Source organism: Balaenoptera physalus, assembly GCF_965194825.1.
Source record: "Balaenoptera physalus genome assembly, chromosome: 11".
NCBI lineage: Eukaryota > Metazoa > Chordata > Mammalia > Artiodactyla > Balaenopteridae > Balaenoptera > Balaenoptera physalus.
In genome coordinates, this window is record NC_138896.1 from 59,430,921 (window position 1) to 59,447,770 (window position 16,850).

General features: G+C 39.8%; 1 protein-coding gene and 1 long non-coding RNA gene across 28 annotated transcripts in view; both read right to left on the bottom strand.

The window, feature by feature from the left end:
- Positions 1 to 7,996, bottom strand: part of CLASP2 (cytoplasmic linker associated protein 2) — a 176,764-nt gene extending 168,768 nt beyond the window's left edge. For 22 of the 27 annotated variants that reach the window (XM_082411766.1, XM_082411776.1, XM_082411775.1 and 19 more), the window contains exon 1: positions 7,491 to 7,995. In XM_082411766.1, coding sequence (XP_082267892.1) covers positions 7,491 to 7,685 — 195 coding nt within the window. In that variant the 5' untranslated portion in view covers positions 7,686 to 7,995. Of the gene's footprint in view, positions 1 to 7,490 lie in introns of all 27 variants that reach the window. The other 5 variants (XM_082411782.1, XM_082411779.1, XM_082411781.1 and 2 more) reach the window with 2 other exon arrangements.
- A 6,158-nt stretch (positions 7,997 to 14,154) lies between these two features.
- The window catches only part of LOC309637383, an 89,498-nt gene continuing 86,802 nt past the window's right edge, over positions 14,155 to 16,850 (bottom strand). Inside the window, exons 3-4 of the long non-coding RNA XR_014250505.1 lie at positions 16,221 to 16,553; positions 14,155 to 14,868 (exon numbers count right to left, since the gene is read on the bottom strand). This is a non-coding gene — a long non-coding RNA (uncharacterized lncRNA). The remainder of the gene's footprint in view (positions 14,869 to 16,220; positions 16,554 to 16,850) is intronic.

Here is a 16,850-nt window from a genome sequence, read left to right on the forward strand (position 1 = left end):
AGCTGGAAAATTCTCTAAGGTCGCCAGAAGGAATACAATCCTGCTGAAACCTTGATTTTATACCAATAAAACCCATTTCTGACTTCTGACCTCCAGAACTGTAAGAAAATAAATGTACTTTGTTTTAAGATACAAAGTGTGTGGTAACTTGTTACAGCAGCAATAGAAAACAAATATATTAATGAATCACAACATGTGAACCTTATTCAGATCCTGATTTTTCTTAAAACAACTAATTTAAAAATTTGTACTACATTTTTAAAAACTGGAAATTTAAACCCAAGATATTTGATATCAAGGAATTTTTTATGTATAATAATAGTATTGAGGTTACGCTATTTTTTTTAAAGAGCACTTATTGATATCTTTGAGACATTAATAGAAAGACTTAACTGATGAAACAATATATTTGCAATTTATGACAAATTCAATATTATAAAGCTATCACGTCTTCCCCCCAAAAGATGACATCCAATGTAATCCCAATAAAAAACCACAATTTTCTGGTGCAACTTGACTAGCTGGTTCTAAAATTCGCATGAGATAGTAAATAAAGACCCAATAATAGCCAACACATTCCTAAAGAATCTGGTGAGTGAATATGACACAGCAAACATCAAGATTTACCATGGAGCTACAAATAACTTTCTTGAATTTCCATTTAGACATCTTTCAACTTAGCCTGCATCTTGGCTAAGGATCCTTTCAGTAGAATATTAAAACCCTGAAAAAAGAAGAAAAAACAACTAGAGCAGTATTCCAATTTGCTCCTCACCAATTTCTTAGGAACTCAAATGCCTCCATTCAGATCCTTTAAAAAAAAAGCAAAAATAATATACTTTCTAACATGTATATATAAAATATAAAAGCAAAAATATAAAACATATTATATAATATAAAATATACAACAATAAAATACTTAAAATATATAATATATGGGAATTCCCTGGTGGTGCAGGGGTTAGGACTCGGCGCTTTCAGTGCCAGGGCCCAGGTTTGATCTCTGGTGGGGGAACTAAGATCCTGTAAGCCTCGTGGCACAGCCAAATTTTATATATATGTATGTATGTGTATATATATGTATGTGTGTGTGTGTGTATATATATATATATATATATGTATATACATAAAAGCACAAATAACATACCTTTTAACAGGTAGAAAAACAGAAACCCCAAAAAGCAAACTTTGGGCTACAACCAAGCTTAAACTGTATGGTGTTTTTAAGCCACAAAACTGAAATTTTTAAAAATGTATGGGGAATTCCCTGGTGGTCCAGTGATTAGGACTTGGGACTTTCACTGCCAAGGCCTGGATTCAACTCCTGGTCAGGGAACTAAGATCCTGCAAGCGGCATGGCATGGCCAAAAAAAAGAAAAAAATTATGAAATTTTATTAACCCCAAGAAGTCCCAGAACCCTTAGGGTCATTTTCCTATTCTTTCTTTCTCTCTCTCACTCCCTTTTTACCTCTGAATCACAAGTGGTTGAACATCTTTGAGTAATCTGACATCAATAAACTCACATGCAAGTTGTCATCTTGGCGACAGAGTTTTAATTCAATATAATGTTTAATCTTCAAAATGATTTAAATCAGAAATGTTGTCAACCAACACTAGAGCTAAGTAATTGCATGCGATAGTAATTACCCCCAATTTAAGAATCACAACTGGGACTTCCTTGGCGGTCCAGTGGTTAAGAATCCGCGCTTCCACTGCAGGGGGCGAGGGTTTGATCCCTGGTGGGAGAACTAAGATCCTGAATGCCGCGCAGTACGGCCAAAAAAAAAAAAAAAAAAAAATCACAACTAAGAACTTTCCATGTAAAGGTTAGAAAGCCTGACAACAAAGAGTTCCTGAAATCTAGGAAGGACATAAGCTTAATTCACAGTCATAGATTTTTTCCACCATAGGTGCAACAGAGAAAAGGCATGTATTATTCATAACAAGCATACTTCTGTAATGCTCCTTCTCTCATTAGGAAATACTGTAGGTGTACAGGACTTTTTTTCCACACACAAATTAACTCAGCATCTAAGAAAATGAGTAAAAGAATGGGATAGAATAATTGGCAAGTGAACATGTATGCACAGATCAAATAAAACATGATGGCTTACAAATTTTGAAAACCTGAAGAGAAATATCAGGTTTTTATATAAATACATTAAAAAACTATTTCCCTCAAAAAAGGAGGGAAATAAATAACTTAAAGATACTGATAAATTCTAGGCAGGGCAAGGGGGACAAGACAGGAAGTATACCCAATATTTCCACTGCTAGACACATAACGAAGAACAATTATTGGACACACACAATATTCTTCCCTGCAGCTCTGCAGCCCAAAGGTATATGGCTATACTTGGTAGCCCTGCTGCCAGTCATTTAAGTAAATAAAAGCCCTGTTTGAAGTTATCAGAGCCTAACACTTCTGTGTGTGTGTACACAGTTTTACTATATGAGGTTTCCAGGAATGCAGCCAGCAGATAAATCAAGTGTGCTTTCACACAATTTCACTGATTCTACAAATACTGAGAGCCTGCCATGGGTATAAATGCTGGAAGGTGGGTACATACAGTAGTGGGAATCTTAATAAATTCTAGTTCCTTCAATTTTCTCAGTGAAGTAGGAAGCAAGGCCATCAGCTGAAACTGATGATGGAAGCAGAACTACTGATAGGTCTGCGGGGAGAGGAACAGATGAAAGAATGAATGAACGAAGAAAATATAGGAAGATTGCCAGGCTCCAAACAGGACCCCCTTGAATGTCAGGAATTTAAAATGAAATCAGTTAGAGGTTTTGTGTTTTTCTCCATCCACCTTCAGTTGCACTGGTGCAGGTGCAGGGTAGGTAGGGTTCGATTAACTAGGATTACATTTTATCAAATGAGAACCACAAAGGAAAAGTGAGGAGGGAGAAGAGAATTAAAAATGAATGTAAGGGTGTGATTGACTGACTAGGATATTTAAACTCAGACAAGAGGGATAATGGGACGGTTAAAACTTAAATGAATTGGATGTCACATGGGGTGGTCAATCTCTTTAAGATGGTATAGTCAAAGAAATAAGGTTCAGAATTTATAGTCACAGAATATCACAACCACCAACAGTAATGCCGCTGGTGAAGTCTGAATAACGAGCAACCACATACCTGTAGTGGTCTGAATTGGCATTTATAGCAATATGTACTGATGCAGCCATCTGACTAGCATTATGTCTTCCTGGGTAGTCAGGCTGGCACATTTACATATTGAAACATTTTATCTCATTATACATTATGTGTAATTTTCCTTTATAGTACAGTTAGGTCATTATTGGGATTTTTAAAAATGATGTGTATTGAGTATTATCTATAAATTTTATTTCAGGACTGTAAAGGGGGCATTAAAAGAAGGCACTGAATCTGACAGGGTTCAGAATCACCACCCTACAGAAACTCTCATGCACACGTACAAGGTGACAATGCAAAAGGACAATGCGAACAGGAAAAAGTTAGAAACACCCTGGATGTTCTTCCTACATGGCAGGTAAAAGGAAGAGACAACATCCATATATACAGATAGACTTCAAACTAAAAAATAGTATATTGTAACAAATTGATGGCTTATAAGACATACAATCAAGGTGATGCTAACATTGAAAAGTATCATCCTTCAAGTGGCAAAAGGGCTGTGATTTTGGATTACGAGACTTGAAATCCTAGCACATTACTAGCCCAGCACTAGTTATAATATAAATGGTACTTACTGTTTTCTCCATTTTTAGAGTCAACTTGTTATAGTTGCAGATAGATAAAGTGAGAGTAGAGCTGACGAATGCTAGGATATTGAAGAGGTTTACAAAAGTACAGAAAAGGAAAGGAAAATCCTGATCTCCCTTGGTTTAAGTACTCCACCAATATACCAGGTCTAGGACCTACGCCAAGATACTTTTATCTTCTTTTCTACAAAATGAGGAAATAGTGCTGACTTTCTAAGGCCACCTTAAAGATTAAAATGAGATAATGGAAATAAAGCACTTGAAACAATGCCTGATACTCACTAAGGACTCTTTAAATGGTGGGTATCATATTTAACTGCATTTTATAAGGGACACTTTATTGCTGTAGTACCATTTTAAAATTTGGGAACTCATGAAATCACAGGACTATCCTTACCAAAGTCAAACACCAGAGCATATATATTTTATATAATATACATACCTAGTCCCACATTTTTAATCTTCAATTATGATTTCTCCACTGGGATGAAGACCCCAACCACCCATTTAACATCTCAACTTGGATGTCAAACGACCTTCTCAGACCTAACTTTTTACTTCCTTCACCCAACTTGTTTTCTCAGTCTTCCCCATTTCAGTAAATACTACCCTCTATTGGTGCTCAAGCAACGCAACTACCCCTAACTGCTCTCTCTCAATGCTCATATTCAATGCAAGAGGAGGTGCTATTGGCTTTACCACCAAGTCACATACCAAATCTTCCACTTCTCAGTACTGCCACTGCTACCAAACAAGCCTTAGCCACCATCGCTCTCCTTCTTCTTTTGCTGCTTTACTGTCCACTGCCCACAAAGCAGCCAACCCTCTACATAAAAACATCCGCCAATTTAGAATAAAATCCTACAAAGATCTTTCTACCTGCCTCCTCAACTTCACCTTTCTGAACACCTCCCTCACTTGTAAACTCTAGCCATGCTGGCCTTCTTTATGTTCCTCAACAGAACTAGGTTCTCTGCATTTGCAGTTTCCTCTCCCTAAAGGCATTCTTTATTCCTGTATTTCTTTCCTGTCTGTACTCAAATTTCACCTCACTTCCTTTACTTCCAAAATAGTCTCATCTTCCCCTCAGTCTTTCACATCAGTTGATTTACAAACACTTGTTACTTGAAACTATTCAATTTTTATACCTATCTGTCTCCATGACAGCAGTGATTTCACTCTTCCCTCCTTTAAATCACTCTCAGTGAGGTCTTCAATGACCAGCTATTTAAAATTCCAACATCTGCATCCTGCCCAACACTCCTATTCCCTTCGCTGCTTTTCTCCAAAGCATTTACCACCGTCTAACATACTACAGATTTTAGTTATCTTGTTTATTCCTCTGCCCTCATGAGAATCTAAGCACACAAAGGCAAGGATTTCTGTCTTTTTTTTCACTATTGTATCCCAAGTGCCCAGAAGATTGTCTGCACATGGTAGGTCCTCAATTAATATCCAAATGAAGCTGAATGAATAAGCCTTTCTAGTCTTGTTCACAGCTGGGTCTTCAATATCTGGAATAATACCCAGCATATAAGTATAGTCACTCAAATTCACTGTTATTAAGAAACTCAAATTCTGAAGTACTATCAAATCCAAAGAAAAACTATATTTTGTTCAGCATAACTTGAAATTTAAGTACATTTCTATTTGTATGTATGTTCAAAAAATTCCATGATACACTTTTTTCAAAAGATTTAAATATTCATTGTATCTTGAGTAAAAAATGATGACCTAGCTTGGTAACTTAGTTTATAAATCCCAAATAAACTAATTAGAATGCCCTCTCCCAAACAACGTCAGAAAAGCTCTTATACTACAGAATTCATTCGAAAGGAGAGAACTAATGATCAAGGATAGATCAGAATTAATGAATTAATGTCCTTGAGAAGGCAAGAGGGCATGGGGTACACATGCCTTCATATCCATGTGGGGGAATTGGTAGAAGTGGGAAAGACAGATAATTTGTTCACTATAACAGAGAAGACAGAGTTGTATGGGCACAGCTACAAGGAAGTATGTAGGTGAGGATGTGGGAGTTCTCTTAGGATTTCTGAAATTGTCTCAGGCTGCAGTATCTACTGAGGAGCATGGAGAGAATGTGTAGTAAAGAGATAAGAACTTGAGTCAGATCCCTGAAGGATTCTAACTCTTAGGGATCAGTTAAAGGAAAAACATAACACTGAGTAGAAGTAGTGCTTAGAGACAAAAAAGAAAAAACAGGATACTGTGGTATCACAGAAGCCAAAAATATGTTTCAAGAGATGGGACGGCTTAACTGCCATTCACTGATGGTACACCTGAGGAGTGAAATGGCCCAAAGCCAATTCAACCACAGCCAGCGTAGAGGTGACACATCAACCTTCACTTGGGAAGGATAGCAAGCATTACCAAAGAGCAGACTTTCTACAGCAGCCTAGGCTGTAACACAAAATCAACTATCTTGAGTGTGTATGCTCTTCTTACAGGGTAAGTAAATTTAGCTTGTTTCTTCCAAAGAAATAAGACTAATCCCCTAAACAGTAATGACATATTCTTAAATATTAACTTTTCACAAAGTTTTAAAAAATAATAAAGAGATAGTATATAATGGAGCACTGAGGTGGTTAATTCTCAAACTGTTTATTATTCTTGTAAAAAGTCAAACCCTTCCAAAACTCATATAAGTTTCACCATTAAATCTGCATAATAATTTTAGAGTTTGCTTTTCTTCTCCATGATGATAATGCTTTCAAAGTACAGCCTATTCGCTGGGTTTTAAGTATCTATGACTGAGAAGAATCACTTCATCCACAGGACGTTTGGGCCAACATTTTAAAGCAACACTGCCACCAGAAGACTAGAAGGAAAAGTTACTGTCAAAAACCACAGTTCAGGCTGATTACAGAATATTTACCTGGTCTCCCAACTTGGCTACATTACAACCTGCCTACTACCGGCTCTTCAGAAACACTCATTCCTTCCTGTACCTCATCCTTTTATTTTTTGTCAGCATCAGCTAACCTGCTACGGCACGGTTTCAAATCCGAGTCAGTTCTCAACTGCGGCAAAACAAAATGACAGCATTCAACTGCCTTCCGTCGGCCATAACGAAAAGCAAATAAATAATGCCATGAGGTCAGCATCTTTTCATTAGATTTAACAGTAAACTTAATCAGGCACGCTATTAAGCTCTAAAGATGCCTTAGACACGAAAAGCACAACCTTCCAGACACACACACACACACACACACAAACTATTTAAGAAAAAAAGAAACAGGCGATTAAGTAGGATAAAAATCACTAATGAACAGGGATTAACTTGACATCTTTCAACTTAAAATTTGTATCCTCATGTCCTACGTCTTGGTCTGGGTAGTGTTTACATAGGTACGTACAAATGTAAAACGTCTTCGAACCTTTTATGCATGTAAATGATCATTGATTTTTTAAAATACGTGATGAAGCATTATATCCTACTGCCAAGGAACTCCGCACGGTGCGGTGTCACAGAATCGCTGAATGTGTCACTGTTCACAATTGTGGAAAAAGTCGGTCGTGGTGGGAAGTCGGACTCCGGCTCGAGTTCGGAGAGGCAGGCTCCCCGGTGGGGGCGCGTCGGGGGACCCCAAGTCCGCGAGGCGGTTCCGAGGTGCCCGGCGCCCCCCCGGGGGCTCGCCCGGCCGGCCTCGCACATCCGTGATTAAAGGGCCGACGGGGGAGGGCGTGCCCAGCCAGGCCGCGCCGCCGCCGCTTACCCGGTAGTTGCTCGAGCCCACCCAGCCGGTGAGAGCGTCGACCGTCCTGCCCAGACAGCCCAGGTCCTCCTCCAGGTCGGGGATGGCGCCGGGGACGCCGAGGTAGAGCAGCAGCTCCTGGCCGACCTGCAGGCGGCCGCCGACGTCCTTCTGCTGCACCTGGGCGCTGAAGTACTCCATGCAGCGGGGCTCCATGGCCGCGACCGCTCGCCCGCCTGTGAGGGACCAACTTTCGCCGAGCGCCACCCAGCCGCCAGCGCGGGGCCCCACGGGAACGGGAGGGACGCGCTGGGTCCAGCCGAGGCGCGGCTCGCGGGGCGCGGCGGGTGCAGCGCCAGGCGCGGATCGGCCCCCAAACTAGTCAAACTCGGCGCCCCCCGCGCCCCAACCCGCTTCAGAGGCCGCGGCCGCCGGCGACGTCAGCGCGCGCGTGACGTCAGCGCGACGCCGGCGGGCGACCGCCCGTCCGCCGGTCAGGACTCTAGCTTCGCGGAGGAGGCGGGGGCGGAGGCGGAGGCGGAGGCGTAGGCGGGGGCGGAGGCGGGGGCGGGAACCCTTGGGGACAGTGGGACCTCTGCGGGGAATTGGGGTCGGACTGTGTTGGCCCTCCCGGAAAGCCGACAGTTCTCTGCAATCCGCCATCTCAGCAGCCTGCCCTCGCCCTGTAAAATCGAGAATACTTCCAGGTTTTCCTCCACTTGAAACCAATACTTGGGAAAGTTTCTGGTGCTTGGAATTCCACTTTCCCAGCCCCACTCCCGGTTTTTTGGGTTTGTTTTGTGGTGGTGGTGGTGGTTGTTGTTTTACTTTGTAGAATACACTTCCTTATTTAAAAAAAACAACAACAAACACCGTGACTCCTGCTTCTGGTTGGGTCACCATGTGATGCTTTTTTTTTTTAACTAAGGTTTAATTTGCAGAGTAAAATGCACAGATTTTAAGTGTTCAGTCCATGTGCTTTGGCAAATGTATTCACCAATGTGAAGAGCTACCATCCTAAAGAAGTTGGAGCACGTTTTCATCACCCTAGGGAGTTGGAGGAACATCCCAGTCAATAACCACTGCCTTGCCAAGCATTTCTAATCGGATTTCTATCACTGTAGCATAGGTTTCCCTGTTCTTTAATTTCACGTGGCTTCACACAGTTTGTACTCTTGTTGACTCGGACTTCTTTCTTTCTTTAGCATATGTTTTAAGGCTGATCCAGTGCTGTTGGTGTGTCAGTAATCCCTTTTTATTGCTGAGTAGTATTCCATATATGGAAGAACCACAGTTCGTGACCCGGTCACCTGTTTACAGACAGTTGAGTTGTTTCATTTTTCAGTTTTCCAGCTGTAACCAGCTATAACCATTAGTGTACAAGTCATTGTGCAGAGACAGGGTTTCATTTCTCTTGGGTAAATACCAAGGACTGGAATTACTAGGTCATATGAGAAGTGTATGTTTAACTTTAGAAGAAACTGCCATACTTTTCCAAAGTGGCTGGACCATATTACACTGCCAGCAGAAGTACTCGGAAGTTCCAGTTGCTCCACATCCTCCACAATATTTGGTATGGTTGGGGTAATTAGTTTTAGCCATTTTAGTGTGTGTAAACTGGTCTATAATACATTCTGTATGCACACTGGGGACTTCTCTGGCAGTCCAGTGGTTAGGACTCTGTGCTTCCCCTGCAGGAGGTGCTGGTTTGATCCTTAGTCAGGGAACTAAGATCCCGCATGCCCTGCGGTGTGGCCTAAAATAAATAAATAAATAAATAAATAAAAATTAAAAAAAATAAATGCACATTGTGTTTAGCTTCCTGCCAATTATTTCCAGCCACAATTTAATAATTATTTTATGTATCTGTCTCCTCTATTACACAGAAAGCTCCAAGATCATTTGTGTTTTTCCTTGGATGGTGCTGGGCAAATAATGGGCACTCAATCAATTTAAGTTGAACGAGTGAATGAATGTAATGAAATGCTTGAAACGTTCACAGTAACAAAATAATAACAACAAAAACAATAATAACACACTCTCCAAATTCAAAGAAACCTCTCTTCTGTGTTTACTCTGAGGTTTTTTTCTATATTTCTCTGTTTCTCTTTGTATTGTGATGTAAAGTTTCTTCCATCTTTAATTGACTGTAATCTCCCTGCAATTAGGCCTCAATCAAGTAAACTGTAGTAACTGTTCCTTGAGTGTCTAAAGGTTCTGTTCATAAGGGTTACAGAAGAATATTTAAAAAAGGGTCCAATCCAAAGAAGTGTGTTTTCTAATTGCCAGGGACCAGGTGCAGTATGTGGTATAGAAAAAAAAAAATTGTAGGAGGCTCTGGATTCTAGATTCAGCCCTACCTGTCCCTGTGACCAAAAGTTACTGCTGCCCTAAGCCCTCTGTTGTCTCCATTCACCTTTCTGAACTTGTGTAACTCAAGGTCTTTAAGTTGATAACTAAATAGTCTTCACGTTATAAAATAATATTATGGCATTTGAGTAACGTTGGAAGTACCTATGAAATGTTTAGTAACACTGGTTACTATTACCTATGCATACCCTCTGTGTGTTTCATTAATTCATCGACAAATATCTTCTGAAAGCTTGTTATGTGCTACACACTGTGCCAGGGTCCACAGATACAAAGTTCATTTAGATCTGGTCTCTACCCACAACAAACCTAAGTACAGACAAGAAAATCAACATTCCCAGGATGCAAGGATGGGGTAAGCAGAAGGTATATGGAAGCCTATATGAGAGGCTTCTTATCTAGATGGCACTGAGAATGGGGGTGGGACAGGTGTAAACCAGGGAAGGCTTCCTGGAGAGGTTTATGTATAAATTGAGTTTTGAGAATATATAGGAATTAGCTAATTAAAGAAGTGATTTTTTTCATATGATCCAGCAATCCCACTCCTGGGCATATACCCAGATAAAACTATAATTAGAAAAGATACAAGCACCCCTATGTACGTAGCAGCACTATTTACAACAGCCAAGATGTGGAAACAACCTTAATGTCCATTGACAGATGAATGAATAAAGAAGATGTGGTACATATGTATATACAATGGAATATTATGCACCCATTAAAAAGAATGAAATACTGCCCTTTGCAGCAACATGGATGGACCTAGAGATGATCATACTAAGCAAAGTAAGCCAGAAAGAGAAAGAGAAATACCACATGATATCACTTATATGTGGAATCTAAAATAAGACACGAACATATCTATGAAACAAAAACAGACTTACAGATATAGAGAACAGACTTGTGGTTACCAAGGGGGAGGGGAGGGTGGAGGAGGGAAGGACTGGGAGTTTGGAATTAGCAGATGCAAACTATTATATATAGAATGGATAAACAACAAGGTCCTACTGTAATAGCACATGATTCAACATTCTGTGATAGTCAACATTCTGTGATAACCCATAATGGAAGAGAATATGAAAAAGAATATATATATGTATAACTGAGTCACTTTGCTGTATAGCAGAAATTAAACACAACATTGTAAATCAACTATACTTCAATAAAATTTTTTTAAAAGTGTTTTTTTGAGGAATAACATGTTTATCTACAACATGTACTCTTGACTATTTAAATTTAACAGTTATTATCATTACATACCTACTACAAAATCTACTTATTTCTCTATAGCACTGTTGTCTGTCCTCAGTTAAATATCGTTAGAACAGAAAGTTCTCAAGCCTTCTAGTTCACAGCACTTTAGTATCAGTGATTTTTCACAGAACCTTAGACCAAAAGAAACACCTAAGAAATACATCTACTGAATAGTAAGAGCCAAACAATAAGTATTCACATCCTAACATCTTAGTAGGCATTTGAAAAAAAAAGTGCATTTTCATTTCGTTCTTAAATAAGCGCACTTACTTATGAGATATCTGCACCTGTTGGTACACTGCACAATTTCTCAAACCTGGGAATCAGACTGGACACTGCCTGTGGTACATTGCTTCTCATGTAGCACTGGCTTTTTATCACAGCAACCACAGAAAACACAGCCTTGCAAAAATGGCATCAATGAAAGAAATGTACCACAATCTAATGTTGAAACTTCTAACTCCTTGGAGCTAGTAGTTCACTCCATGACGGACAGATGCCAATTATCACCGTTTCCCTTTAAAATTCAAGCTATCCTGGAAGGCTCTTGTTGAGTTTATGGCAGCACCCTGGGGTACCTGAGCACACAATTTAGGAATCTTGGCAGACAGATATCTGACGATGCCCAAGTTGTCAGAGAGACAAATAGAACAGGAAATGAAAATAGCAGCTCATGAAGGAAGAAGGCGTGGGTCCAATGAGAACTGGGCTTCACAAATGCCGTTGCCTGAAGAGCTCAGCTTGACACATGTTAGGTCTTTTAATCCTCCAAGCAACCCTATGTGGAAGGTATTGCATCCCCATTTTAAAGATGAGAAAACTAAGGCTCAGAGATTAAGTCTCCAGCCTCACTCATGATTTCAGATTCATGATTTAAACACGGGATGTCTGGCTTCTCCCAAATAGATAATTTTAAAGAAAAGAAAACAAACAGAAAAGTTTGGAATTTACTACCAAAATAATAACACTCCTTGTATCAATATAACACAGTCTTTCTTTGAATATCCATATAGTATTTCCACTGAGAACCTGCTTTTCTCTGAACTGCTGTTAAAAAGAAAAGAGCAAGGAGACACAGAAAATGGGTAGAAATATTAGGGGAAAAAACAGCATAAGAAACATCTACATTCTTTTGTAATCAGTCACTAAATGTATCTGGGAGCACAAGTCTATTTTTAACTGGCAACTAGACTGAAATAGATCATTTAAATACAGGAGACTGACTTCCTGACCTATTTGTTCATTATTTATGATAATAGTGGAAACTTTGAGTCGACTTTCTTCTGACACTGGACTTTATTTTCCACATGGAGACTGACAGACAAATTACGACACTGCTAGTTTGAAACCATACTTCCAATAAATATCCATCAAGAAGGGCATTGTGTTAGGTACTAGAGTGGCAATGGGGGCATTGGGTGGCTCACCAAAGATAGACCACAATTTCTCCTCAAAGGTTAAGAGGGATATATACACGAGTGTTCAGAGCAGCTTAATTCATAATAGCCCAAACTGGAAACATCCCAAACATCCACCAACTGGAAAATAGATGACTGTGGTATATGGCCATACAATGGAATTCTACAAGGCAATAAAAAACAAACTACTGATACACTCAACAATGGGGATGAATCTCAAAAACACCATGTTGAGCACAAGAAATCAGACTCAAAAGAATATATACTCTGTGATTCTGTTTACGTAAAGTTCTAATACAGGGAAAACTTACTGATGGTGATAAAAATTAGAAGAGGGGTTATCACAAAGAATGGGAGTCGGTGGGTATTGACTAGGAAATTGACTAGGGCCTGAGAGAACTTTCTGCAGTGATGGACATGTTCTATATCTTGACCTGAGTAGTGATCATTGCAGTATATGCATAGGTATCAATTCAACAAGTTGTGCACTTAAGACTAGTACATGTATTTACTATATGTTAAAACTAATAAAAATTGGGGGAAAAAAGTTAAGACTAAAGAATTAAAAGGAAAATAAGGGATAAAAGAGTTATAGTCTATTGCAGGGCTATCCAATAGAAATATAATACATATGTGACCATAAAATATTAATATATGTGATTAATTTTTTTCTAGTAGCCACAGTTTGAAAAGTAAAAAGAAATAAGTGAAGTTATATTTAGTAATATATAGATTATATTTCATATTTTATTTAATGATGTTTTCTTTTTTTTATATATAATTTTAATTAATTAATTAATTAATTTTTATTTTTGGCTGTGTTGGGTCTTCGTTTCTGTGCGAGGGCTTTCTCCAGTTGCGGCAAGCGAGGGCCACTCTTCATCGCGGTGCGCGGGCCTCTCACTATCGCGGCCTCTCTTGTTGTGGAGCACAGGCTCCAGACGCGCAGGCTCAGCAGCTGTGGCTCACGGGCCTAGTTGCTCCACGGCATGTGGGATCTTGCCAGACCAGGGCTCGAACCCGTGTCCCCTGAATTGGCAGGCAGACTCTCAACCACTGCGCCACCAGGGAAGCCCTAATGATGTTTTAAAACAAGATTGAATAAAGTTATAGTGATGTTTTCTTACATTGTATATTTAATAATTTTATTTATTATATTTAATATTTTATTAATATTCAAATGTTATTTAGAACTGTGATCAAAATGAAAATTGTTATTAAAATGTTTTATATATTAGACAGTGCAGGTCTATTGAAAATAGCACCAATTTAGAATTAGAAAACTCAAGTTCTGATATTACTAGCTGTATAAACTTAAGTTATCTGTTAACTTCTCTGAGCTCCAGTGTTTCCGTCGAAATAAAGGAAATTAGGGGGAATTCCCTGGTTGCCCAGTGGTTAGGACTCGGCGCTTTCATTGGCAGGGCTCGGGTTCAATCCCTGGTCAGGGAACTAAGATCCTGCAAGCCACGTGCTGCAGTCATAAATAAATAAATAAAGGACATCAGTAATGACTGTAGGCAGAGAGGCTCCTACGTAAGTCTCACATATGTCTTGTTGGGTATGCCAAGAAAGCAAGGCCCTAACTGTTATCAACCAGGGTTCTTGGCCTTCCTTAATCAACAGAAATTGATTAGAGGCCATACAAGAAATCAGGCAAGGCTTTATTGGGGCCCCTGCTGCAGCAGGGGGGAGCAAAAACAAGTAACAGGTGCCCTTGCTCACTCCCCCAGGGGGGCAAGCAGGTTCCTTATATGGGGTGAGGGTAGGGGTATGTCATGGGTTGGGCTGGAGGGTTGGCTTAGGTGGTCTGCCCACCCCTTTGGTGGTGTTGTGTGCAGGGGGCATGTGCAGTACCCTGCTTTCTCTCCCGACACACTGTTTTTGCTCCTGGCTCTTCAGAAGTAGCAGTTGGGTTTTTTGGTCTTTTTGTATCTTATTGTCTGTAATTTGCCCCAGTTGCACATGGGCACAGTTATTTCTAGTCCCTCACAGTTTCTCTGTATTTTGTTGCTCAAGGAGACATTTGTCCAGGTGCAAGCACTGCAGTAAGGGGTCCCAGGTCCCAGGTCCCAGGTACCAGCTTGTCTCGTGGCCTCTCTTTACCTGGTATGTTTTCAGTGAGCAACCTTGAGGGATGAAATAATGTCTCCCTCCAAGACAAAAAACAGGTTTACTTAGTGCTTGCTCTAAAATGGAGGATTCTCCAGCTTCTGTTTCTCTCCTGTAACACAACCCCAGGAAATTTGGGAGGCAAAGGGGAACCGTTGCACACATGAAGCTTACATTGCGTATTTTGCCATGAGTAGAAAAGGCCTTTCTCTCTGATCCAGAAGTCTTGGGTCTTCTGTTAGCATCTATGAAACAGCAAAAGGCCAAGTTATTAGCTTGTAAGTAAGGTAAAATCAAATGCCATAACCCACCACAAAGACTTTTTTTTCATTTTTTGGTAAAAATCAAATGAAATCCATTGAGAAGTGGATACGAAAAGATATGAAAAAGAATATATATATATGTATAACTGAATCACTTTGCTGTATGGCAGAAATTAACACAACATTGTAAATCAACTATACTTCAGTAAAATTTTTTTTAAAAAAGATTCCATCAATGTAGTAAATATTTGAAATACAATATTAGGTGGCATACAATTAACCCCTAGACAAAGGAAACACAAGTATTAAGGAAGTCCAGCTAAAAAGATCAGACAAAACTTCACAGGTTGCTCTGGAAATTAATGATGAAATAGACCTACCTGTCCCAGCAATATTTGTTGTAAAATTATTTTTATGAGTAAATATTTTCTCATAAATTTCCAATATAAGAAAGTCAAAACTGGATTCCCAATGAGCAGAATGCTTTGTTGAAGAAAGGGGCTAAGAGTTAAAATGGGGATCAGTTTCAAGATGAATTGAGAGTTACAGAGTTTCCATCACCCTGCCTATTAGGAAGGCTCTACCCAACTGTACCACCAATGGCTTCAATTCTCCTAACTTCCCACTATGACCCTGGGGTACAGAAGGATTTATTTATGTAATACTTTATGTAATACTTTATGTAATACACCCAGCCAGTATTTTCAAAAATAAATTTCCCACCTTATAAGACTGTTTTTTTGTTTGTTTGTTTTAATTCACGTTCTTTTTTATTTATTTATTTATGACTGTGTTGAGTCTTCGTTTCTGTGCGAGGGCTTTCTCTAGTTGCGGCAAGTGGGGACCACTCTTCATCGCGATGCGCGGGCCTCTCACCATCGCGGCCTCTCTTGTTGCAGAGCACAGGCTCCAGACGCGCAGGCTCAGTAATTGTGGCTCACGGACCCAGTTGCTCCGTGGCATGTGGGATCTTCCCAGACCAGGGCTCGAACCCGTGTCCCCTGCATTGGCAGGCAGATTCTCAACCACTGCGCCACCAGGGAAGCCCTATAAGACTGTTTTTAATTTTTTTTGTGACAAAAAAAAAAAGAAAAAAGATCTACTAACTCCCATAAAATCAATTCCTGCTCAGTTGCTTCTGACTGGATATTTTGTTACAAGTGGCACTTTTTCATTTCATTTAGCAGTGAGCTTTCTAAGAAAAAAAAAGCACCAAAAAGTTTGTATTCTGAAACTCTGGTTTCTGCCTGATTGTGTTTACTAGTTATTAATTACTGAGTAACAAATTACCTCAATTTAATGGTTGAAAACAACAATATATATTCATATCTCACAGATTCTGGTGGCCAGGAATTTGAGAGCAGCTTAGCTGGATGTCTTTGCTCAGGCTCTTTCAGGAAGCTGCATTTAAGACGTCAGCCAGGGCTGCTGTCATCTGAAGGCTTGACAGGGTTGGAGGATCTCCCTTCGAGGTGGCTCATGCCCATAGTTGTGGTCAGGAGGCCTCAGCTCCTCACCGCATTAATTTCTCCATAGGGCTGCTTGATTGTCTTCATGACATGGCAGCAGACTTTTTCCAAAGTCAGAGATCCAAGACCACGGAGAAAGTGACAATGTCTTTTATGGCCTCATCTCAGAAGTCACACGCCATCATTTCTCCAAGAGTCCTATTATTTACAGAGATGTGGGAGGGGACAGTACTAGGGCATGAAAACTGAAGGCAAGAATGGGGATTATTCTGGAAGCTGATACCACACTATCTTTAACTGTAACACTTTTAAAATATTGATAATTGTATTTTCAAATGGGAACAGGAATCAATAGTGAAAAGGAGTAAGTTTTAATAGTAAGTTTGAAAAAAAAAATAGTAAGTTTGAAACAGTGAGAACAGGAGAAATTCAGAAAAACCTGAAATTATTCAAGTTACTGACAGCTCACAACTACCCAAATTTCCCTGTGCTTAT